Consider the following 24794-nt stretch of genomic DNA (forward strand, 5'->3'; position numbering starts at 1 on the left):
TTTTTATCTGAAATTGTCTTTATCAGGTATCATGTTTAATAATACCAATAGTGTCTAATCATGCCTCAAGTCATGTTTTTCTTTGAAAGGCATATATTCAGGACTGTGAAGATAGCTCAGTGGGTAAAGGTGCTTGCGTCCAAACCTGACAATCTGAGTTCAGTTCTGGACACACATAATGGACTGAGAGTACCAACTACTGCAAGTTCTCTGATTTCCACAAATGTACACATGCAGACACACACACACACACACACACACACACACACAATATATATATATATATATATATATATATATATTGTGATAAAAAGGCACATGTTCTGTTATGAGCTGCAGGATTGTAGTAAGAATTCAGCTGAATATGGTAAAGCTGAATCTGGAAAAATTAAGGCATTCTTCCAGAGGATTAAGCCAAATATCAAGGAGTATTTGGTGTTATTCGGCTTTTAATAAAGCAGCTGTTTCCTGCTATGAATTTCATGTGTGTTCATAACTTCCCCAAGAACTTTTAACAGTGTATTTTACCTGAAATTCTTCTCAAGCATCCTAGGCCAAAACGGCAGTCTCCTGAATTAAGGTAAACATCCTTCTGGAGACACCAGCCTAAGAGACAAGTGCATAGCTTTGTTTCTTGTGCAAATGAAGTTTATACCCTCCTTTCTCTCACAGCCCAAATGGCATGAGGCAATTGACTCAAAACAAAAGGTTCTGCATACCAGGTGCAATGTAGCTATGAGGCAGGTTTCCTAGCTCCAAGCAGAGTCACCCAGCCCTGCCAGGATATGGTGGCATAGGAAAATAGAGGCAATTTTATTTTAATGACTTATAGTCTCTTTTACCTAACCACTTGTAAGATTGTAGTTTGAACACATTTATGATAGACTTGTAACATTTCACCTAACCACTTACAAGAATGTATTTTGAGCACAACTTCCCTTTCTGACTTACTCCAGGCCTTATCTGACCCTGTCTCCTCTATTCACTCCCCTTTGGGGTTGCACATGAAACTGGGTATCACTGCTCTTTTTTTTTTTTTTTTTTTTTTTTTTTTTTTTTTTTTTAATTTTTATTTTGCAATACAATTCAGTTCTACATATCAGCCACAGATTCCCTTGTTCTCCCCCCTCCCGCCCCCCTCACCTTCCCCCCAGCCCGCCCCCCATTCCAATCTCCTCCAGGGCAAAGCCTTCCCCACAGACTGAGATCAACCTGGTGGACTCAGTCCAGGTAGGTCCAGTCCCCTCCTCCCATGCTGAGCCAAGGGACCCTGCATAGGCCCCAGGTTTCAAACAGCCAACTCATGCAATGAGCACAGGACCCGGTCCCACTGCCTGGATGCCTCCCAAACAGATCAGGCCAATCAACTGTCTCACCCACTCAGAGGGCCTGATCCAGTTGGTGACCCCTCAGCCATTGGTTCATATTTCATGTGTTTCCGTTTGTTTGGCTATTTGTCTCTGTGCTTTATCCGACCTTGGTCTCAACAATTCTCTCTCATATAAACCCTCCTCATTCTCACTAATTGGACTCCCAGAGATCCACCTGGGGCCTAGTCATGGATCTCTGCCTCCAGGTCCATCAGTAGTTGGATGAGGTTTCTAGCACGACAATTAGGGTGTTTGGCCATCCCATCACCAGAGTAGGTCAGTTCGGATTGTCGCTCGACCATTGCCAGCAGTCTGTTGTGGGGGTATCTTTGTGGATTTCTGTGGGCCTCTCTAGCACTTTGTTTCTTCCTATTCTCATGTGGTCTTCATTTACCATGGTCTCCTATTCCTTGTTCTCCCTCTCTGTTTTTGATCCAGCTGGGATCTCCCACTCACCCAAGCTCTCTTTCCCTCGACCCTCGCCCTTCACTACCCCCACTCCTGTCCAGGCTGTTCATGTAGATCTCATTCCATTTCTCTGTCGTTGGGCGATCCCTGTGTCTTTCTTGGGGTCCTGTTTTCCAGGTAGCCTGCCTGGTGATGTGAGTAGCAGTCCAGTCATCCTTGTTCCACATCTAGTATCCTGTTATGAGTGAGTACATACCATGTTTGTCTTTCTGAGTCTGGGATACCTCACTCAGGATGATTTTTTCTAGATCCATCCATTTGTCTGCAAACCTCATGATGTCATTGTTTTTCTCTGCTGAGTAGTATTCCATTGTGTATATGTACCACATTTTGTTTATCCATTCTTCAGTTGAAGGGCATCTAGGTTGTTTCCATGTTCTGGCTATTACAAACAACGCTGATATGAACATAGCTGAACAAGTGCTCTTGTGGTGTGGTTGAGCATTCCTTGGGTATATGCCCAAGAGTGGTATAGCTGGATCTTGGGGGAGATGGATTCCCAATTTTCTAAGAAATCGCCATATTGATTTCCAAAGTGGTTGTACAAGCTTGCATTCCCACCAGCAGTGGAGGAGAGTTCCCCTAGCTCCACATCCTCTCCAGCATAAGGTGTCTTCAGTGTTTTTGATCTTAGCCATTCTGACAGGCGTAAGGTGGTATCTCAGAGTTGTTTTGATTTGCATTTCCCTGATGATTAGGGATGTTGAGCAATTCCTTAAATGTCTTTCAGCCATTTGAGTTTCCTCTGTTGAGAATTCTCTGTTTAGTTCTATAGCCCATTTCTTAATTGGACTGTTGGGCATTTTGATGTCTAATTTCTTGAGTTCCTTATATATTCTGGATATCAGTCCTCTGTCAGATGTGGGATTGGTGAAGATCTTTTCCCATTCTGTAGGCTGTCGCTTTGCTTTGTTGACCGTTTCCTTTGCCCTACAAAAGCTTCTCAGTTTCAAGAGGTCCCACTGATTGATTGTTTCTCTCAGTGTCTGTGCTACTGGTGTTCTATTTAGAAAGTGGTCTCCTATGCCAATGTGTTCAAGACTACTTCCTACTTTCTCTTCTAGCAGGTTCAGAGTAGCTGGATTTATGTTGAGGTCCTTGATCCACTTGGACTTAAGTTTTGTGCACGGTGATAGATATGGATCAATTTGCAGCCTTCTACATGTTGATATCCAGTTTTGCCAGCACCATTTGTTGAAGATGCTTTCTTTTTTCCATTGTGCACTTTTGGCTTCTTTGTCAAAAATTATTTGTTCATAGGTGTGCGGATTAATGGGACCTTGGAAGCTTTGCACTGTATTGTAAGAGGATGCTGGTAAGGGAGAGAACTGTTCTGGGAGAGGAACAGGAAGGAACCACAATGGAGAAGAACAAGGATGAAGATGAGGACAGAGATGGAAAAGAGTTGGAATTGTTAGAGGGTAAGAGGAGAAGGGACAGGGGGAGTTAAGTATAAGTACAGAATTGAAGCTGTATAGATAGAATTTAATCTCAGAGGAATAAAGTAGACAGATGAAAGAACCTGATGTACTTAGATTATTTTCCTGCAGATTATTCCCGCCATTAGTAGTATCTCTTCTGGGCCCCTGGGAAGGAAACTAAGAGGCAGGATCTCAATAATTTCTAAAAATGTTCTTGTCGACTCTGTGAGTTCAAGAAAGAACCAATTAACACATTTAAATCTTTGTCCCTTTAGGAGCCTGAGGGGTATAATATAAGCCCAGCTTAAACTTGGTTTGGTTTGTAACATATTCCTTTCAATATATGTATATATGTATACATGGATATTCTTTGTAAGAAAATTCATTTTTAGTGTAAAATTCTATCAGTGACCTAGACAAAATAATTAAATTTGTCTTTCAATCTGGGGGTTTCAGTTTGGCTCATCTCTTTAGTTTTGCTTCGTTATATAAAGTAGAGAGAAGCAAGCTAGAAGACTGAATGTTGTATATAATCCAACAGAGTTTATAAGAAGTAATTGGGAATCTGCTGTATATACAAGTCAGCAAGTTTACTGAGATAGTCACCATATTTGTGTGTGATTCATTACATTTGAGATAATTAGCCACAAAAGTCTAGTGTTCCATTTTCCCAAAGTGCGGTGTGCTGGCTAGTTTTATGTCAACTGAACATAGGTTAGGGTCATTTGGGAAAGAGGAACTTCAGTTGAGAAAATATCCCCACCAAATTGGCCCAAAGACAAGCCTGTAGGGCATTTTCTTAATTGATGTGGAAGGGCTCAGCTCACTGGGAGCGGTGACATTCCTGGGCTGGTGGTTCTGGGTTGTATAAGAAAGCAGGCTGGGAAAGCCATGGGGAACAAGGCAGTAAGCAGCACTCTTCCATGGCTTCTGCTTCTGTTCCTGCCTTGTTTTTCCTGCAGTGGATTCCCTGGGTGATGGGCTACAAGCTGTAACATAAAATAAACTCTTTCCTCCCCAAGTTTATTTTGGTCATGATGCTTTATCACAGCATGTCAAGACAGTGTGTCATGTTAATTTTAGCTTTGTTCTGAGATTGCCACCTTCTCTTAGGGGATAAAATATTCTAACTTGGGATCTGGAAACTTTTTGCTTTATTTTGGGTAATTTTTTTTCATTTATTTTGTGTGTTAGAGGGAATTTTGTACATATGCCACAGTATCCTTTTGAGGGTCAAAGAAAAGCCCACAGAAGTCGGTCTTCTCCTTCTACCTTGTGAGTCCTCAGGTTGGGAGGCTTGGTAGCAGGATCCTTTACCCACTGAGCTATTTTCCTGGCCCTGCAGATAAGACTTTCTTTCTGTGTATTACATGGTATTACATGTGCATGTGACTTGATCAGAAATATATCTGATAAGGAGCTAAAACTTAAAACATTTCAATTCATTCAGTGGGGTTTTGCCACATATAACTAGGGTTGAGGATTCTTGGGACACATGCCTTTAGTCCTCTTAAGTCCTGCAGTGTGTACGTGGGAGTATTTACTTTCCATGTGGAGCAGTTCAAGATTAAGTGCATATAAATCTAAGTGACAGGTTGATGTTGGAGATAATTGGCTTGATGTTAGGAGAGGCGATACTGGAACTGATTTGGACATTCATTTGTGCTGTTTATGTTTTGGCCTTTCAGAATGGTATTCAGATATTCCTACTTGGTGTAATTGAGTTAAATAATTGCCAACAACTTTTATTCCTACATTTTTATATTTAAATAATCCAAATATATGGGATTCTATAGTGAGTCTTTCTTGTCGGACTTTCTTTGGACTGCCAGCCCCCAAATAATGACATGGAGACTTATTATTAATTATGAAGGCTTGGCCTTTAGCTTAGATTTGTTCCTGACTAGCTCTTATAATTTAAGTTAACCTGTTTGTATTAATCCGTTCTGCCATGTGCCTCGCAACCGTTCCATCCCAAATAAACACACAGAGGCTTATGTTAATTATGACTCCCTCTGTGTCTCACTTGCATCTCATGCCTGAGTTCCTCTCTCTGCTTGGAAGTCCCTCCTATTCTCTCCTGCCTAGCTATTGGCCATTCAGGTTTTTATTAAACCGGATGCCTTAGGCAAGTGAGATAAAACAGACACATTTTCACATAGTGTGATCAAATATCCTGCAACAGAATTTATACTTCATTTTTAAAAGAAGTGCCAAATAAGATTATGTGCTTTGTACCTCACTAGATGGTTAGTAGTCTAACAGACCACATACCAAATGATATTTTAAGTACAGAAATAGTAAATTCATACTTTAGATCCTCTTTGTTATTAAAAGAATTTATCAGGAAAGCAAACATTTCTGAGTTTTATCTTTTGCTAATTTTTTAGTTAGAACATGAAGTAATGGGTCTCATGAAATTTTCTTTTCTTTCTTTTTGTTTTTGTTTTTTTGAGCCAGGGTTTCTCTGTGTATCCCTGGCTGTCCTGGAACTCACTCTGTAGACCAGGCTGTCCTCAAACTCGGAGGTCTGCCTGCCTCTGCCTCCTGAGTGCTGAGATTAAAGGCGTGTGCCACCATGCCTGACTCATTGTGACATTGTCATTTCATACATGCATATAATAACTGTAGCCAGAAGTTTTCCTGTGTCCTGCAACCGTTCCGTCCCAAATAAACACACAGAGGCTTATGTTAATTACAAAGTGTTTAGTCTGTGGCTCAGGCTCATTGCTAGCTAGTTCTAACATCTTAAATTAACCCATGTCTATTGATCTATATTTTACCATGTAGCTGTAGCATTACTGGTGTGCTGACATCTTGCTCCTTGGGTAGCTTGATGGTGTCTGCTGCTAACTCTGCCCTTCTCCTTGTCTCTCTGCTTGGATTTCCAACCTGGCTCTTATCCTGCCTTACCATAGGCCAAAGCAGCTTTATTTGTTAACCAATTGGATCAACATATATTCACATCATACAAAAAGACCATCCCACAGCATATAACTATATTTTGTTCTTATTTGCTCCCCCCTCCTTGCTCCCTTTCTTAGCCTTCTTTCTCCCCTTCAGTGTTCCCTTTCTGCTTTTATATGCTATAGACATAGGTGTACACATATATCTATAAGTTTAAGTCTATTTTGTACGTGAAAGAAAGCATGATATTTGTCTTTCTGAGTCTAGGAAAGTCAGCACTTTTGTCAGAGTTGGAGGTTTTTCCAGTATTGTCCTGGATGTCCTAAAACTGCTCTTTAGACCACGTGACCTTGAACTCAGAGATCCCCGTCTCTGCCTCCTGGCTACATTAGCACTTCTTGAAAGGAGTTTCTGTTTTGCCCTGTTAAATGTAATGCCAACGTTTTGTGTATTTTTCAGGATTGGAACAGCTGCCCTGGCAGTTCAGGTTGTGGGCAGTAATTGGCCTAAGCCACACTACACTTTGCTGATCACAGGCCTATGCCGGTTCCAGATTGTACAGGTATTAAAAGAGAAGCCATATCCTGTGGCTGAAGTGGAGCAGCTGGACCGACTTGAGGAATTTCCCAACACCTGCAAAACCAGGGAGGAGCTGGGAGAGCTGTCGGAGCAGTTCTACAGATACGCAGTGCAAGTGGGTGGCTTCCACTCCCCCGAAAGCCTTTCCCCTTTGGTTCTTTGCTGTCCTGAGATCAGGTGACTCTATTAGGTGGGGAAGCTGTTGGGCTGTAAAGCTGCGTATATTGAAATGGTTTGTGGTATTTTGATAGTGTATTCCAGTTTTCTTTTGCTTAGGTTTGTACTTAAATCACCCTGGACATATTGGCCAACTCTTTCTAAACGTGTTACAAACGATATGACCACAGTTTCTTGATAATCCCCAGTGCCTCCTAAGTGCTTAATGTTAAAAAAAAAATAACACAGAGTTGCCACTAAAACACCAGCCAGAGTAATAGCAGTTATATTGTTTCAGGTCCAGTCCTAGTGCCCAGGTTCGTGACTGGAAGGGTGAAGCCATAGTGGACCAACTTCAAGAATGGTTGCACTTTTGTCTAGCCAGAATGCCAGGAGGGACACATGCTTTGACTATGCATGAAGGATTGCACTCCTTAATTCTAGATGTCAGTTTTTTGGTCAATCCTAGATTAAAAACTTCCTCTCTCCACCTAGTTTTACTTAAAACTGTAATAAAAATGCAAAATGGTATCATCAGATGTAGTTTTCTACTTTTCTATTTGTGTAATCCACTGACCCTGACTGAGTCTGTGAGGACTAGCTGGTGTCTAAGGTCTTGATTTCAGACACCACTGGTGACTGAAGTGTGGAGCAGATGTGCACAGCCTATGGCGTTTGCATCTGATGGTCATTCAAAGTAATATGCACTCCTGATGTGGGGACCAGCAGTAGAAATCTGGAAGGTTTGGAGTTGTAACTTCAGGGCTGAAGGAAGAATGTACTGGAAGGAAGAACCTCCAGGATGTGAACTGGTACAGGCAGGCTTATATACTCCTCATGTGCAGAGGGGTGGGGCTAGAGTGGCTCCCACATCACACAAGGATGCAGCTCTGTAGCCTCATTTCTGGCCTTTACTTCTCCCCAGTTTGAGTCCACAAAAACCTGTTAAACATGGGAAGATTCTACAGTGACATTAGAAGACCTTTTGTAGGGAAATCAGATTTAGTTTCTGCCTTTTTTTTTTTTTTTCTGGATTGGTCTATATTCCACTTCGTTTTACTTTTATATCAGTGTTTTATTTTTGTGTTATGTACTTTTAATTAAGTGCATGGAGTAAAGTCACTGGCTTTTCTGTCCTCGTTAGGCTGTGAGAGTGTGTTTAGTGAGTGCTTCTCTTGGCTTCCCTGCAACACCTTCCTTTCTGGCTGTACAGGGAGACCTGCCTCTTGAGTCTTCTCCCTGACTCATTCTCCCTGCTGAGCCTTTCTTCCACAACAGCGACCATGCAGGCTGAGAGTGCATCTCAATGGTAGAGCTGTCTTGATATGTCCAAAGCCGGGGTGGGTTCTCTTGAGGAAAACATGTAGGATGAACTTCAGATTTCCTAGCAATGCTAAGTAAGGCCCTTCATACAGTATCTTAGGCCTGTCTTGCCTCAGCTCTGGTTACTATGCAGTGATCAATAGTTCTGGCCATGCTGAATAACAGAAAAGCCCTACATTATTTCTTGTGACTTTTGCTTTTTGTTCCCGCTTTCTTCTCTGAATTTTAGACTCCGTGTGCTTCCCACCTGCTGTGTGGCGTTGCTGTTCCTTCCCCTTCTGCCCAGCCGTGTGCCATCAGTGCTTGTCTTGTGTGAAAATGTCTTACAGTCCTGTTTCTCCCACAGACCCCAACTCCACACTGTGCTGGCCATCCTGCAGGAGCAGCACACTGTGCTGGGCAAATAGCTTCTAGTCACAAGGCCGGGGGATGAATTTTAACTTTTGGTTTCTACCAGTGAATTCCTGGGAACAAGATTCTTTGAATTTTTGTGTTTTTTAATGGCTTATTTGTTTGTTTGTTTTTATGTATTTTTTTCTGCCTAGCCATCTGTATCTAGTTGTACTTTAATCCTCTTGATTCTTGGAAAGTATGGGTAGTTCCCGAAATTACAGTGTTTTCAGAGCTGTTTGATTATTACTGGCCTATGAAATCTTATTAGAGTTGGTTACATGAGGATTGATATATCATTTATAAATTAGTTAGTATGAACCAAGTTTTGTAATTAGCCACAAAACAGAACTCAAATAATAAAGGTTTATTTATTTATTTATTTATTTTATTTATTTATTTTTGCTGTGTCTTCATGCCTAAAGCTATAGGTGTAATGATCTGTCTTTTCATGTCACTTAAGAACCAAGGTAGACAGGATTTAATCTTGAGATATCCTCCCTATGCTGAGACAGAAAAAGGAAATCAGACAAATCTTTCAGTGACTTAGTGTTTCTGCCCAGAAGGAATGTTTATACGCCTCTTACCTTTCAAAGATCAGCACAAGACTGCAGCTGCCTCTGTATTCAGAGGAGGTGAGGAAGAGCAGGCCTACTGTGTGCCCAGAAGAAAAGGGAATCACTGTTATTTGTCCTGATGACTACGACAGTTGCTGGAAGCTTATCTTCAGCTTAATCTATTGCAGTATTCCAGCCTGGAAGTTTTGTTTGTTTTGTGTGTGCTCGCCAACTAAATTATCAGTGTGCAGACTAATTAATCCAAATAGTACATTAAAAATCAGGATTTCAACTAGTAATCGGCTGTCATGTTAGCATCAACTGTACTATCAATTTCCAGAATCTAATTATTATATTGTAGTTATGTAAGAGAGTGTTCTTTTGTTAAGAACATGAGGCATGATGCCTGCAGCTTGCATGTAGTGTGTCTGGGAAATGCACAGAGAGAAAGCAATGTCACAAGATAGGAAGAATTAGTGAATCTAGATGAGGAATACAAGGAGTTCATCATATTCTTCTTGCAACTTGTTATACATTTGAGTTTTAAAGTCATAGAACAGATTTATAAAGCCTTGTATAAAATTTAGTATTAAATACTTACTACCCATTTTTGCTTTTCATTCATAGACATTTAAAAATATTTTATTATTCACTTATTTTTTTGTGCATGTGTGTGGGGTCAGAGGACAACTTTCAGAAGTCAGTTTTCTCCTTCTACCGTGGATCCTGGGGGTTAGACTCAGGTCATCAAGCCTGGAGAGTGGCACCTGTATCTGCTAAGACACCTCTCAGGCCCTCCGATGTGCATTCTGTGAAGTACTTGTTTCTTCTGTAGCCTGTGAAATGTTTGCCATGTATGAATCAGTGATCTTTCAAGACAAAAGATGCAGACCCAAACATTAAACCTGCTGAAAATCTGATTATTTTGGTTCACAAATGCCACTGCTTGATTTCATTAGACTCTCTTTTTTCCTTTTAGTTGGTTGAAATGTTGGATATGTCAGTCCCTGCCGTTGCTAAATTGAGACGTCTTTTAGATAGTCTGCCAAGGGAAGCTCTTCCAGACATTCTAACTTCAATTATTCGAACAAGCAACAAAGAGAAGCTCCAGGTACTGTGCCCTTCTGGAATAGATCTGGATAGTGCTCACACTTTCACCTTCATAAACACATTCTGGAGGCTCAAGGAAGTAGTTAAAATGCTTTTACTTTTAAAAAAAAAAAAAATTGACCTTTGCCAGACATTATGGCACATGCCTGTCATCCAAGCATTTGGAGGTAAGGGCGGAGAGATCAGAAGTTCAGGGTCATCCTCGGCTGCATATGGAGTTCAAAGCCAACTGTAGCTACATGAGACCCTCTCTCAAGAAAAGAGGAAGAGGAAGTGGGGGTGGAAAGAAAGAATACAAATTGACTTTCGAAGGTGGTTATTTTTACCAGGCCTGGTGGCACATACCTGTAATCTCAGCGTTCTGGATCAGCAGTTCAAGGCTAGTTTAGACTGCACAGCCAGACTGTGTCTCATGACCAAAAGCAGAGAAAACAGAGTTTACATTGGTGTTTATACAACCAATGCTTGGGGTACAATCAGTAGTAGTAGTTGTCAGTTAATGAAAACAGAGAAAGCAAAAATGATCTTTTAAAGTAAATATTTAATTTTTATTTAAATTTATTTTTCTTTCAATTTCACATATTTGGAGTGTATGGGGAGGAGGTGGTCAGAGATTGATATTGGATGCCTTTCTGCATCACTTTACACCTTACTTCTTTAGACAGGGTCTCTCATTGAACCTGCAGCTCTCTGGTTGGCCAGACTGGCTGACAGTGAGCTCTGGGACATCTGCCCAGCTCTTCCCCTATCCTGCAAGTGTTAAGGTTATGGAGGTGAGCCAGCACACCCAGCTTTTACAGGTGCCTGGAAATCCAAACTCAGGTCCTCAACGGCACTGGTTGGTACGCATTCAAAAGGTAGAAGCAGGAGAGAGCAGGCATGCTTTGGAGTCATCTGGCTGCAGCATTAGTGAGCACATTGTCCTGAGGAATGGGGTGGAGCAGCTGCCGGATCAGGCTGTCCTTGAGAGCTGTTAATTAGCTACAGAAAAATGTAATATTTGGGCCTGGGGAAATTGCTCAGTGGGTAAAGTGCTTGCTTGCTATGCAGGGATGGGGACCTGAGTCAGAGTTTTAGCACTCATGTTAAACCACCCAGGCATGGAGGTAAGTGTGCATTTACAACTCCAGCACTTCAGGAGACTATGGATCCTGGAGGCTCACTGGCTAGCAAGTGTCTAGCCAAACTTGGCCAGTGCTGGATTCACTGAGAAATCCTATCGCAAAAGATAAGTTGGAATGAGATAAAGGAAGACATCTGACATTGACTCCTTTGGCCTCCATGCACATGTGCGCATGCACACCACACACACACACACACACACACACACACACACACACACACACACACCATGCATACGTACACAGATACATACATAAGTTAATATTTTGAACCTAGAATTTGCTGAGACCCAAAATATACATAGACTAATTTTCAGAAACAGTTGAAATCAATTATGTTTGGTTATCTTTTTTCTTTTCAGTACTAGAATTGAACCCAAGGTCTTACACATACTAGGCAAACATTCTACTACCATTCTATATGCTCAGCCCTATTTTTCTACTTTGTGTTATGAGACAGTGTCTCATTAAGTTGCACAGGCTGGCCTTGAACTCACTCTAGTCTAGGAAGGCCTTGAACTTGACATCCCTGTCCCTCAGTCTGCCAAGTAGCTAGGATTACAGGCCTGTGTTACCAAGCCCAGCTATATGTTTAGTTCTTGATCATGGGATATATGACATTTTCAAATAAAAATCAATATTTTGGTTGTGTCTTTTTACAATTCTGCTCATTTCCACTTGACTGATAATATAGTTAATTATGCTATAGCATGATTCCTATCATGGTTGTTAATGGAATTGTTGAGGTTAGTTTAGTTGTTAGTTTAGAGGAGCATACATTGAAAATTGGCAGGGTGGCTGCATCCCATCCAAAGCTCCCTGGAGGAGACTGGCTGGCCCAGTGTGGCCAACGTCCCAAAGTGGCAGGGAGGTAAGAGATTCAGGCAGGGCTAGAGATGAGGCCCACATCAACACAGAGTGCCTCAGATCTGCTCCTTAGACAGCTTTGCCTCGGCAGCTCAGTGGCAACTGCCCAGGCACTGCCACACCACCCTGATAGGGCCCGGCAGGGCCAGGGCCATTCAGATTATAGTTTTGTCCTTCTTGTAATTTTAAGGACTTAAGTCATGGTTCTACCTGCTGTGTTTAGAGTGTGTGCTTCTGGGATAGTGCTCTTGATTGACTCGAATTTCCTAGATCTTAGATGCTGTGAGCCTGGAGGATCGGTTCAAGATGACCATACCTCTGCTTGTCAGACAGATTGAAGGCCTGAAATTACTTCAGAAAACCCGGAAACCCAAACAAGATGATGACAAGAGGGTAATTTTTTTTTTTTTTACCTTTTCTTTCCTTTTTTTTTTTTTTTTTTTTTTCTTTGGCAGCGTCTTGCTTTGTTGCCCAAGCTGGACTTGAACTCACAGCAGTTCTCTTTCTCTAGTCTCAAGAGTACCAGGATTATAGACATGTGCCTCCATACCAAGCTCACTCTTTTATTACATTTTTTTCTCTCTCTGTAAGATTATAGATGTGTGCCACCATACCTAGTGCTCTTTTATTACATTTTCTTTTTTGTTCTGTAAGATTTGTTTTGTACATGGACTGACAATGCTTCCCGGAGGACCAGCCTCCAGGCAGCACCCAGGGTATGCAAAAAAAAAAAAAAAAAATCCATGAATGTGATGAGGGCTAGACTTTCTGTCTGAGGGGTAATAAAGAAACACATATTTTCTGATGGTAACTTTTTCTTTTACTTCAACTTAAAAAAGTCTGTTTCTGAAAATCTCTCTGTCTTCACACAGCTATATCTCTTTATATACAGCTACATATCTCTTTACATACATATGTCTCTCTCCTGCACAGTCATACATCTCTACACACAGTTACATCTCTCTCCCCAGTTACATCTTCCTTCTACACAGTCACACATCTCTATACATAGTTACATCTCATTTTTACATAGCTACATAAGCTCTTTCTTCTACATAGCTATTCATCTTCTACACAGCTCTTTATACAGCAGCTTTCTACACAGCTCTATACAGCTCTTTACACTGCTCTTTCTACACATACTTCCTTCAACAGCTATATCTCTTCTCTCCATGCATCTCTCTTTACCCACATCTCTCTCCTACACACATCTCTCCCCTACATGCACATCTCTCTCCTCTACACACCTCTCTCTACACCCACATCACACTACCTTTAACAGCTAACATCTGAACAAATATGAGTTACATATACAGGGTCTGACCCATTCTAATAACACATGGTAAGTCACACAGTTTCTTTCAGGCTAGGGAGGTCACACTGACCAGGCATGGTGAGTAAAGCAGGCACGTAGCTCTAAGTGATCAGGGTTCCCAGACAGAGAGTGACATTGAAATTCAGGACTTAAACAATAAACAGTTGGCTGAACCTTGAGGTTAGGAGTATGCTCAGAAAGGCAGTTGCTGATGTTGTTTTATGCCTGACTTTGGTTGAACAAACAGACACTTGGGAATTTGTCTTTATACAGTTCATCTCCAGGGGCAACTAGTTTATTTTGGATTTGAAAAAGCTGCTTTGTAGCTGTACTGTCATTTTCCTATTTCGATCTGAATTATGAAAAATATCTGAGTATTATTTCTATTCATCAGAATTATATAGTGTGAACAGAAATCATCTTCCTGACCATCCACAGCTATATGTGTGCCCAGTAGATGAAAATATATTCATGAGATAAACACACAAGCAATGGGGAAAATACCCATAGCTGTAGTCAGAAGTTTTCCTGTGTCCACCTGGCCCATGGTCAGGACAAATCTCTCCCACTTGTGTCCAGAAGCTGCTTAGTCCCAAATAAACACACAGAGGCTTATATTATTTATAAATTGGATGGCCTATGGCTCAAGTTTCTCGCTAGCTAGCTCTTATAACTTAACCCATTTCTATTTATCTATAAGTTACCACGTGGCTTCATGGTTTACCAGTACTTTCATATCTTGCTTCTCCTGGTGGCAGGTCTCAGTGTCTCTTCCACCTCCCCTTTCTTTCCTTTTCCTCTCTCTCCAGTTGGAATGTACCACCTAACCTTATTCTGCCTCACCATTGGCCAAACAGCTTTATTTCTCAACCAATCAGTGCAACACATATTCACAGCATACAGAAAGACACCCCACAGCACATAGCTGTTATTAGAGAAGAAATGTAATGGCACATGAGAAAATTACAGACAGAAGCAACTGGTTGTCAGAGTCTGTGGTCCCATAAGCCTTGCTGAGGAGATTCCTCCATCAGAGGGTTACTCCTCTGATGGGTCAACACCTGAATTATTAATTGCCATCTGTTGTATATTCTTTTTTTTTCCTGTTGTATATTCTTAATGGCTACCAGCATGCCACCATACCCAGTCATTCTTTTATTACATTTTCTTTCTTTCTCTGTAATATGAGATTAAGTTCTATTGAAAAAAGAAAAATTTGGAAGCCAATGTATGTCTGTATTTCTAGCTACTAGGGAGCTGGAAGTAAAGTGATCTCTTGAGTGAAGGAGATGGGAGCCAGCATGAGCTACATAGCAAGACCCTATCTCACAAACAAACACACTTGAGAAGAATTTGAAAAAGGAGAAGACAAAAGTTCACTGTTTCTCAGAAGATCTTGATGTATCAAAGTACTTCATTTTATTGCCTAGATTTTATTCTTTTTTAGTATATAAATCCCATCTCAGTTCTTAACAACATTCCCAAAATGCTATTATATCATGTTTGTCTAGCAATAGTTGGAGATAGTTCATGATACTAATGAGTTGGTAATTCAAAGAACACATACAGTACTTTTAAAATATGATAGTAAGATCATGGGGAAAAGCCAGGTGATGATGGCATATGCCTTTAATCCCAGCACTCGAGAGGCAGAGGCAGGTTCTGAGTTTGAGGCCAGCCTGGTCTACAAAGCAAGTTCCAGGAGAGCCAGGGCTACACAGAGAAACCCTGTCTCTTTGGGGAGGGGAGGAGATCATGGGAAGAGAAAACATAAATAAAAACCGTTTGAGAAGGGAAAGGCTGTTTGAATTGGCACAGAAAAGAGTTTGGATTGGAAAAAGAACAATTTGAGCATGATGGACTAGAAGCCAGAAGTTACTGAAGCAGTGTAACTAATGGGGGTGGGGGGATTAGCAACCCCTTGCTGGAGAAGCAGAACATCACAAGAAGGAAGTAAGCAAGGTGGCACTCACCCAGGATGGGTCACGAGACAGGTGAAGTTGAATTACTGTGGAAAGGTTGGGAATGCTAAGAGACATTTGCATGCGGGAGAACGATGGCAGTTACTGAGTGTAGGTGGCATGTGTGTGAGAAAACAGTAGGGCAGTTAGGTGCAGAAGACACCTGTGCTTCCTGGTGTTTCTTGCAGACACGTTTTAGCTGTTGTGTGCACTGACAGTCCTGCCCATTTTATGCTGGTCTGCTATTTAAGTTCTACAGTATGAATATGTGCACCTGCCTCCCAGTAGTTCTGAACCTTATTTCCTAAAGAACTCAAAAAAGCCATAGAAGTGTCTGTGTAGCACCCATCCTGGCCTACCTTAGCCTAGTACTTCTCTCCTCTCCCCTCCTCTCTCTCATTCTTTCTCACCCCCCTTTTCCTCCCCCTCACTGCTCCTTTTTTCTCTCCTTTCTTGTTTTGTTTTATTAATATTTTGGAGACAGGGCTCACTTTGTAGCCTGGATTGCCCTTCAATTCTTATCCCTCCTGTGTCAGCTCCAATTTGTTTTGATGTGTCCTTTCTACTTAGGTTATAGCAATACGCCCCATCAGAAGGATTACACACATCCCAGGGACTTTAGAAGATGAGGATGAGGAAGAAGATAATGATGACATTGTCATGCTGGAGAAAAAAATAAAAACATCAAGTATGCCGGAGCAGGCTCATAAAGTCTGTGTCAAAGAGATAAAAAGGTAAAAAGTTCATTAGTATTTTCACTTTGCTTGCTAATGTTAAAAAAAAAGCTGCATATTGTTTATTCACTGATAATTTTTTTATGCTTGATCAGTTCTTAGGCTACCTATGCATATTACTTCATTGCCAACTTTTGTCTTTCTGACCTTCCTAATTCTTTGCTTTCTTTCTTTTAATTTATTTTTTTACTTGTATGTGTATTTAGCCTGTACATACATGCAGTGCCTGAGGAGCCATAAGAGAGCATTGGATCTCCTGGGATTGGAGATGGTTGTGAGCCACCATGTGGGTGCTGGGTATCAAACCCTGGTCCTCTATGAGGATAGCAAATGCTCTTAACTGCTAAGCCGTCTCTCCAGCCCCACCTCCCTAACTCTTGATTGCAGCTGTGATTAGTGGAATTCACCCTCTTTCTTCATTGTTTTGTGTAGCTTACATTTTTTTTTCTCAGCTTTTTTGGAATCAGCTTTTTTTGGAAACGATCTCTCTGTGTAGATCAGACTGGACTTGATCCTGCCTCAGCCTCCTAAGTGAATAGACCATAGGCATGTACCACCATGCTCAGCTGTGAAAACATTGTTAATACTCCTAAACTAACACCACTTTCACTAATCTTTTCTTCAAAGACTAAGAGGTGGTTTATCTGTTCTGCTTGTATTCTGCTGTCACAACTATTGTAGCTGCATTTTCAGTGTCTAAAAGAATTGGCCAATTTTCTTTGTTTAGTTACAATGTTGTTCACATGTCAGGAGTCTGTTTGTTTTGTGGTTCTAAGGGTTTAACCCAGGACCTTGTAGACAGTAAGCACGTGCTCTGCTGCTGAGCTGGTGTATCCCAGCTCTGTTATTTCATTTCTCATTGGATTATAAAGCCAGAGGAGAGTTGGGGCTGTAGCTCAGCAGTAGCATGCTTGCCTATCACGTACAAGGCTCCAGGTTCTGTCCCCAGTACTGCAGTGAATTAGTTAATTAACTCCAGGGGATGGGGACTGTCAGTTTTTCCTTATATAGGCAAATTATAGGAAAACCGCTACAACAAAATAGGATATATTTTATTAAATTTTTACTTGTATGGGTATTTAGTCTGTACACACATGCAGTGCATTGCACATTCAGGATAACCTTGGAGTTTAATAGAGCATCCATTTTCTGATACATATATTTTGATTTTTATATATAATATATATATTATATATAAACGTGTCGACTAGCTCTTTAAAGCCTTTGTTCGGGGTTTTCAGTTATACATGATAAGGAAACGTGCTTGGTTTTTCTGTTTTTGTGGAATTATTGTGTTCTTGAACCTGTTGGCTATATATTTTCTCCCCACAGACTCAAAAAAATGCCTCAGTCAATGCCTGAATACGCTCTGACCAGAAATTATTTGGAACTTATGGTGGAGCTGCCGTGGAACAAAAGCACAACTGGTGAGCTCACACCGACACCTGTCTGTCAGTCTCAGGCTCACTCAGAAAGCTGATGCTGCCGATTTTCGTTTTACACAGCACAGCAGGACGTGATGGTACCTGCCTGTATTCCTACACTCAGGGTTCTAGACTCAAGGCCAGCCTGGGCTACACTGGGAAACTCTATCTCAGAAATCAAACAGCAACAGATTTTTACTTTGTCATTTTGAAACCACTTTATTGAGATGTTGTGACATAGAAAAGTTGCACACATGTTAAGATGAAATTCAAAATACCATTCATGAAATTATCGCCATCACCTACTCTATAAGTATACCTATCACTTCCCAAAGTCAACTCCCATTCATTGTGCTCTTCTAGTTGGCATGTATGTGATAGAGAAGCAGAGTCGGAGAGGGAGAGGTGATAAAAACATGTGACAACTGCTCTTTGCAACATTTTATGTGTATGTCTGTGTATCACATGCATGCAATGCCAAGGAGACTAGAAGAGGTTTGTCAGTCCCCTGAAACTAGAATTATAGACAGTTGTGAAAAGCTGTGTGGGTGCTGGGCATTGAGCCTGGGTCATCTGGTAATGTGACCAGTGCCTTTAACTGCAGAGCCATTTTTCCAGCCCTCTTAACAAATTTTGGTTTAGTTTGGTTTGGTTTGATTTGGAGACAGTGTCTCACTGTGCAGCTCTGGTTGTCCTAGAATTCACTGTGTAGACCAGGCTGGCCTCAAACTTACAGAGATCTGCCTGGCTCTACCTTCTAGCAAATTTGAAGAGTACATACAGTGTTGTTAGGTTTAGGCACTGTACTGTGTAGTAGAGCTCCAGAACTTACACTTGTCTAACTGAAAATTGAGACTCTTTTTCTATCACCCTCCCACACCCTCTTCCTCGAGATCCTGACAGCCGTCATACTCTGCTTCTAAGAGTTTTAAATTCCACGTTTTAAATGAAACCATACATTATGTGTCTGTTTGTGGCTCATTTCTTTTAGTGTAATGAACTCTGTTGAAAGTAATGAGATTTCCTTTTTTTAAGGTTAAATATAATAGTTACATGGTATACCACATTTTCTTTATCTGTTCATCTTAGTGGGCATTTGAACAGCTTTCATTTCTTGGGTATTGTAAATAATATCATGTTGCATTTTATGTCAGCATGTAGACATTCTCTAAGGTCCTGATTTCAATCATTTATGCATATACCTAGAAGTGGGGCTGCTTAGTCACATGGTAGGTTTACTTATTTATCTATCTATCTATCTATCTGTTTGTTTGTTTATTTGTTTTGTTTATTTGTTTGTTTTTAATTTCTTGAGACAGTGTTTTTCTATGTGTAGCTCTGACTGTCATAAAACTCACTCTGTAGACCAGGCTGGCCTCGAACTCACAAAGATCCACCTGCCTCTGCCTCCCAACTGGTGGGATTAAAGGAGTGTGCCACCACTCCCTGGCTCATAGGTTTATTTTTTAATTGTTAAGAAGCCTCTGTATCATCCAAGACCACAGCAGTTACTGAAAACGTGTCCAGGATTCCGGAAGTGAGAGGAAAGGAAAGGGTTAGAAGTGTCTTCTGGTACCAGGTGTGGCATACACACCTGTAATCACAGCATCTGAGAAGCAGCAGCCAAAACATAATAGCTCAAGGTCCCTGTGGCGGGTTCAAGGCAAGTCTATGCTGCATGAGACCCTGATTAAAAAAGAAACAAAAAAAAAAAATCCCCCAAACTATTTTTTTTTTTTAATTTCTTAGGTGTTTATTATTTTCAGGCTGTCCTGGTTTTTGTTTTTGTTTTTCCAACTTGACGAAAGCTAGAGTTATTTTAGAATTAGTAACCACAGTTGAAAAAATGCTTTCATAAGACTGGCAGGCCTGTGAGGCATTTTCTTAATTAGTGATTGATGTTGGAGGGCCCAGCCCATTGTGAGTGGTGCCACCCCTGGGCTGGTGGTTCTGGGTGTGTAAGAAAGCGGGCTGAGCAAGCTGTGGGGAGCAAGCCATCAGGCAGCACTCCCCCATGGCCTCTGCATTAGTTCCTGTGAGTTCCTGCACTGACTGCCTTGAGTGGTAGATGGGATATGAAAGTGTAAGCTGAAATAACCACCCCCCAAAAGAAAAGAAATGTCTGTACTGTTTTAATTCTGGACATACCATTTCACATTCCTGTAGCAGTGTGTGAGGGCTCACATTCCTCCACATTCTCAGTATCACTTGTTATAGTTTGTTTTGTTGCTTATTTGAGACAGGGTCTTATGTAGGCCAGGTTGGCCTGGAACTCATTATATAGCTGGGGAGGATCCTCCTGCCTTCCCCCTGTCCAATAGTAGGATTACAAGCATGCACACCATGCCCAGCTCTTGATTTTGCATTTCATGACTTGCTGTTGATGTCACTTTCAAAATTATCATTGCAAAAAACAACTCGAGGAATTGTTATTCATCTGCATGCTCTAACCAGTTCTCACTACAGCATCTGTTTGAAGAGACTATCCTTCCCCAGTACACATCTTGACAGCCTTACTGAAATGAGTTGGCCATATATGGATGGGTTTATTACTGGGCTCTGTTCTGTCCCAGTGTTGTGAATGTTTTTATACCCAAGCTATACTTTTTGATTATTGTATAACCCACTGAACTTGCTTAGTGTTGCCCCTGTGCACATGAGTGTAGGGCTGTCCACTGAAGCATTGACAACATACCAGTGGCCACAACCCCAAGAAAAAAAATTATACTTCCTCTCTTAGTACCTCTGGGTGCCTTAACCTGGGTCAGTTCCAGCCTCCTCCCTGCTCCTATAGCTTGGCCCATGTATTGTGGGCTGCCTGCCTTTGGGTGCCTTACCCTGCGTCAGTTCTAGCCTCCTCCTTAGTTGTCAGCTTCTGCCCCAAAGTTTGCTGAATTCTTATCATAAAAAGAAAGTGAATTTTGTCAAATGCTTTTCTGCATTTATTGAGATGATCATATGACTTTTCTGCTAATGTAATGTAGTACATTTATTGATTTGTGTGTTAAATTACCTGTGTAGTCTCAGTAAAACATCCTACATGGTTATGCATTTGAGTCTTTTAATGTGTTTTTGAGCCCAGTTCAGTATAGGAATGGTTAAATGAATATGGATGATTAAATAATACACTACAAAGTAGCCACAAAGTGTTGCTGAAATGTACATATGCTATTGAAAGTTGCCTAACATTAAATGGGGAAGAAAAGGAAAGCATTTTACAGAAGCCCTCCTAAAATCTCATTTTGAAAAATATGTGTGTAAGCTCACACTCACACCACCTGAGACAACACACCAGACTGTTAGGAGAACAGATTAGAGGTACCTGCTTTCTTCTTTTTTATTAGTTTCTAAATTGGGGGAGGGCATATATGATATTACTGCTGAAATGAAAAAATACTCTTTAAGTTTTAAAGTTTTTGTTATTACGTGGAGGGGATCATGTCAGTGGACAACTGTGTGGAGTTGGTTCTCTGCTTTCACCTTTATGTGGGTTCTGGGTTGTCAGGCTGTGCAGCAAATGCTTCTATCCCCTGAGCCATCCTTCTGCCCACCACCCCTCCTCCCCCCAAGGAAAAATGCCAGCACAATACATTATATAGAAACCATATCCCCCAAAGAAATAATGTATCTATGGAAAATCATTGCAAATTATGTGATTTGGGCAGGGGTCTCTTTTTTTGAGCATCTCTGGAGACACTAAATCTTAAATAGAATAACCAGACACAATGGAGGACTCTGCCTTGTTTTCTATTGCTGTGATAAACACCATGACTAAAAGTTACTTGGAGAGGAAAAGGCTTATTTCATTTTACAGCCGGTAGTCTATTATCCAGGTTATTCGGGTAGGAGGCTGGAGGAAGGAGCTGATGCAGAGGCCATGGAGAAGTGCTGCTTACTGGCTTGCTCCTCATGGCTTGCTTATTCTGCTTCCTTATAGTACTCAGGACCACCAGCTGAGGAGTGGCACTACCCACAATGGATTGACCCACATCAGTCATCATTCAAGAAAATGCAACACAGGCATGTCTATAGTTCAGTCTTATGGAAGCATTTTCTCAATTGAGGTTCTCTCCTCTTAGATGACTCCAGGTTGTGCCAAGTTGACAAAACAAACAAACAAACAAACAAAAAAAACCTAAAAAAACCTAGCTAGCATAATCTATTTGAAGACTTAGAGGGATCCAGTCTGTTTTTTATCATTTTCTTTCTGAATAATATTTAAGCTCTTGCAAAGCTTGAAAAGAGTTCTTTCACTTAAAAGTTCCAAGTGCTACAATGACTTCTATTGGATTGTTTGGCAGACCGCCTGGACATTCGGGCAGCCCGGATTCTTCTGGACAATGACCATTATGCTATGGAAAAACTGAAGAGGAGGGTTCTGGAATACTTGGCTGTCAGACAGCTGAAAAACAACCTGAAGGGCCCGATCCTCTGTTTTGTTGGCCCTCCTGGAGTAGGCAAGACAAGTGTGGGGAGATCAGTGGCCAAGACTCTGGGTCGAGAGTTCCACAGGATTGCACTTGGGGGCGTGTGTGACCAGTCTGACATTCGAGGACACAGGTAAAACACTTCCCTCAGCCTCAGCTCTGATTCTGCTTCATGATTTAACTGGCATTTGTACAGTGGGCTAACTAGTGTATGCCTCAGCTTTTTACAGTCTTACTTGAATGTGATTGGACATTTAGCCGCCTTTACGTTTACTTTGGCCTCAGAGCATTACCTAAGTAATGACAGTAACTTTTTAGCCTTTAGAAGAATAATTATAGTGCTATGGGTAGATATGAGGAGGTGAGTAATCTTTGAGAGCAAATTTGCTCTGGCTTCAGTCTTTCTTTTATGAAAACCAGGCTTCACTAAGGAAAAAAGTTCGCATATCCATCACTGATTACCCTACACACTGGACCCACTTTCTGTTAAAAAAAAAATAGACTAAAAGAGTGTTATATTTGATTAACCTACATTATTATAATCAGATTTATCTTTCCTTTCCATTATTTGGCTCTGTGGTTCTCCCTGCTGACCTGATTGGAAGAGCTTTAGGGAAGCCCAGATCTGTATTCTGTGGTCAGAGGGCTCCATGGCACTTGCAAACTGTGAGAACACACCCAGAATATGTGTGTAAGAGAAGGGAGGGGGGCTGCAGTGTACCTCAGTGGTAGAGCCTGGCATGAAGAAAATGTGAAACATGGAAATCCTGAACTGCTGGTGAAAGAATATGACGCATTTTTTAACACCTTTTTCACAGGGATCACTGACCTTAGGTAATGATGGAGACTTTTCTCTGAGAAATGATTGTTTTCTGAGTGGCCCATGCCTGTAATCTTGGGAGGTGGAAGCAGAAAGGCTCGAAGATCAAGGCCAGCCATAGCTGTATACCAAGTTTAAGACCAACCTGGGCCTGTTTAAGAAAAGTATTCTCTTTTATTTGTTCATAAATAAGATTATGCATAAAAGGAAAAGCCTGAAAGGTTCTAATAAGGACTGAAAGTACACATCAGGCCAGAGAATTGATTTGGGTCATTTTTCTGACAATTTCAAAGGATTCTTTCGTTGCCTGCAGTCTTGTTCTCCCTGGTGCCACTAGGGGCTGTAGTTCACTCTCATAATGAAATGGCACCCTCACTGTGGACCAACAGCTGAGAATTTGGAGGCTGAAATCCGATTTTGACTACAAAACTCACCAGGCTTGCCCCATCCCAGTGACTTGATTTGTACTCTCTCATTTTGGATTATTTCCTTTCTTAGTGCAGCACAGTACTATGTCCGATGGGGTTTAGACATTGTTAGGGAGTTTTTGTTGCATGTACATGGTTGATAAGGAGTTTGTCTTTGTTTCTTCCTCCATTGGTGCTGGTAATTCTGTAATGCTCAGTGCCTAGCACACGGGCATGCAAGGTCTCATCACTTTTTACAGACTTTGCTGAATTTAAACACATCTCTGTTCTGAATTTTTACTTAAAACTCTAGCTTTGTTATTATTTTAAATGTAAATTCTCAGGAGGACGAGTATAAGTTTATAAGCTTCAATATGACTTCCTATAAACTTTAATCTGATTTTTAAATTGCATCCAAACCATTTGTCCTATGCTCGGTATTATTATTTATATTGCAGAATTATGAAAAAATGTCTCTTGCCTAGTAATGAATATATACTATCATGAGTCTTGCCACTAATTATTTTGTATGTTTTGAGATGAGGGTCTCATATAAATCAGAGTGGCCTTGGACTTACTATGTAGTCAAGGCTGGCCTTAACCTGAAGAGCCTTCTACCTCAACTTCCCAAATGCTGGTATTGCAGACATGCAGGGTGTCATCATTTCTTAACAACATTGTTGAATTTAAACACATCTCAGTTCTGAATTTTTGCTCTCAAATAAAATTTGTCAATAATTTTCAAGCGAATATACTTTGTGTATTGTATGATTGTATTGAAAGCTAAATCTACTGAAAATTAAAATTTATGGTTTCCATTGCCTAAAATTGTAGCTATCAGTTCACTTAGAAATGGATGGTACAGATAGAGAATGTGATTGCTGTCCCCTCCCTCCAAAAGATATTTAGGTTTGGTTATGAATTCAGTCTGACTTTAACTACATTCTAGGCATGTATCTTCTGTAGTTTATTGAACAACACAGCAATCTTTCCTTGTGCTGCTGGGGACAAATGTAAAGCACTAAAACCCAGTGACAGCTTTTCTCTTAAAACCTGTCGGAGGCTCATGGACAGTGGGGTGTGCTTGCTCAGGAATGGAGAATGTGAGGACAGAGTGTGAGTCCACAGCCCAGTTATGAACTGGATGTGACTGGAAGCGGGCAGAAGGAATAGTCCAGGGTAGAACACAGCTCTGGGTGTCCCCTGAGAACATGTAATCCATGTGACAGTGGAAGCCTTTAGGAAGCACCCAGGTTTGGGCTTTGAGTATTGGTCACATACACTCTATCAGCATTGATGGGAAGTTGTTCTTCCTTAGCCTCCAAGTGGGCGCCATTACTCTACAGTCTGAGAAGAGGAAACACAGTTGCTTTGGGTTGTCCCCTCACTTCATCACTGTTTTCCCATGCATGAGACTCTAACCGTTTGCTAGTATTA

The 24794-nt window shown here is 41.1% G+C and overlaps 1 protein-coding gene across 1 annotated transcript in view; it reads left to right on the plus strand.

Moving 5' to 3' along the window:
* The window catches only part of Lonp2 (lon peptidase 2, peroxisomal), a 122651-nt gene that overhangs the window by 21810 nt on the left and 76047 nt on the right, over positions 1–24794 (plus strand). The window contains exons 2-7 of the mRNA XM_059264503.1: positions 6626–6860; positions 10151–10282; positions 12540–12662; positions 16116–16279; positions 17612–17706; positions 22005–22263. Of these exons, the coding sequence (XP_059120486.1) occupies positions 6626–6860; positions 10151–10282; positions 12540–12662; positions 16116–16279; positions 17612–17706; positions 22005–22263 (1008 nt within the window). The remainder of the gene's footprint in view (positions 1–6625; positions 6861–10150; positions 10283–12539; positions 12663–16115; positions 16280–17611; positions 17707–22004; positions 22264–24794) is intronic.

This window comes from Peromyscus eremicus, chromosome 5, assembly GCF_949786415.1.
Source record: "Peromyscus eremicus chromosome 5, PerEre_H2_v1, whole genome shotgun sequence".
Classification (NCBI taxonomy): domain Eukaryota; kingdom Metazoa; phylum Chordata; class Mammalia; order Rodentia; family Cricetidae; genus Peromyscus; species Peromyscus eremicus.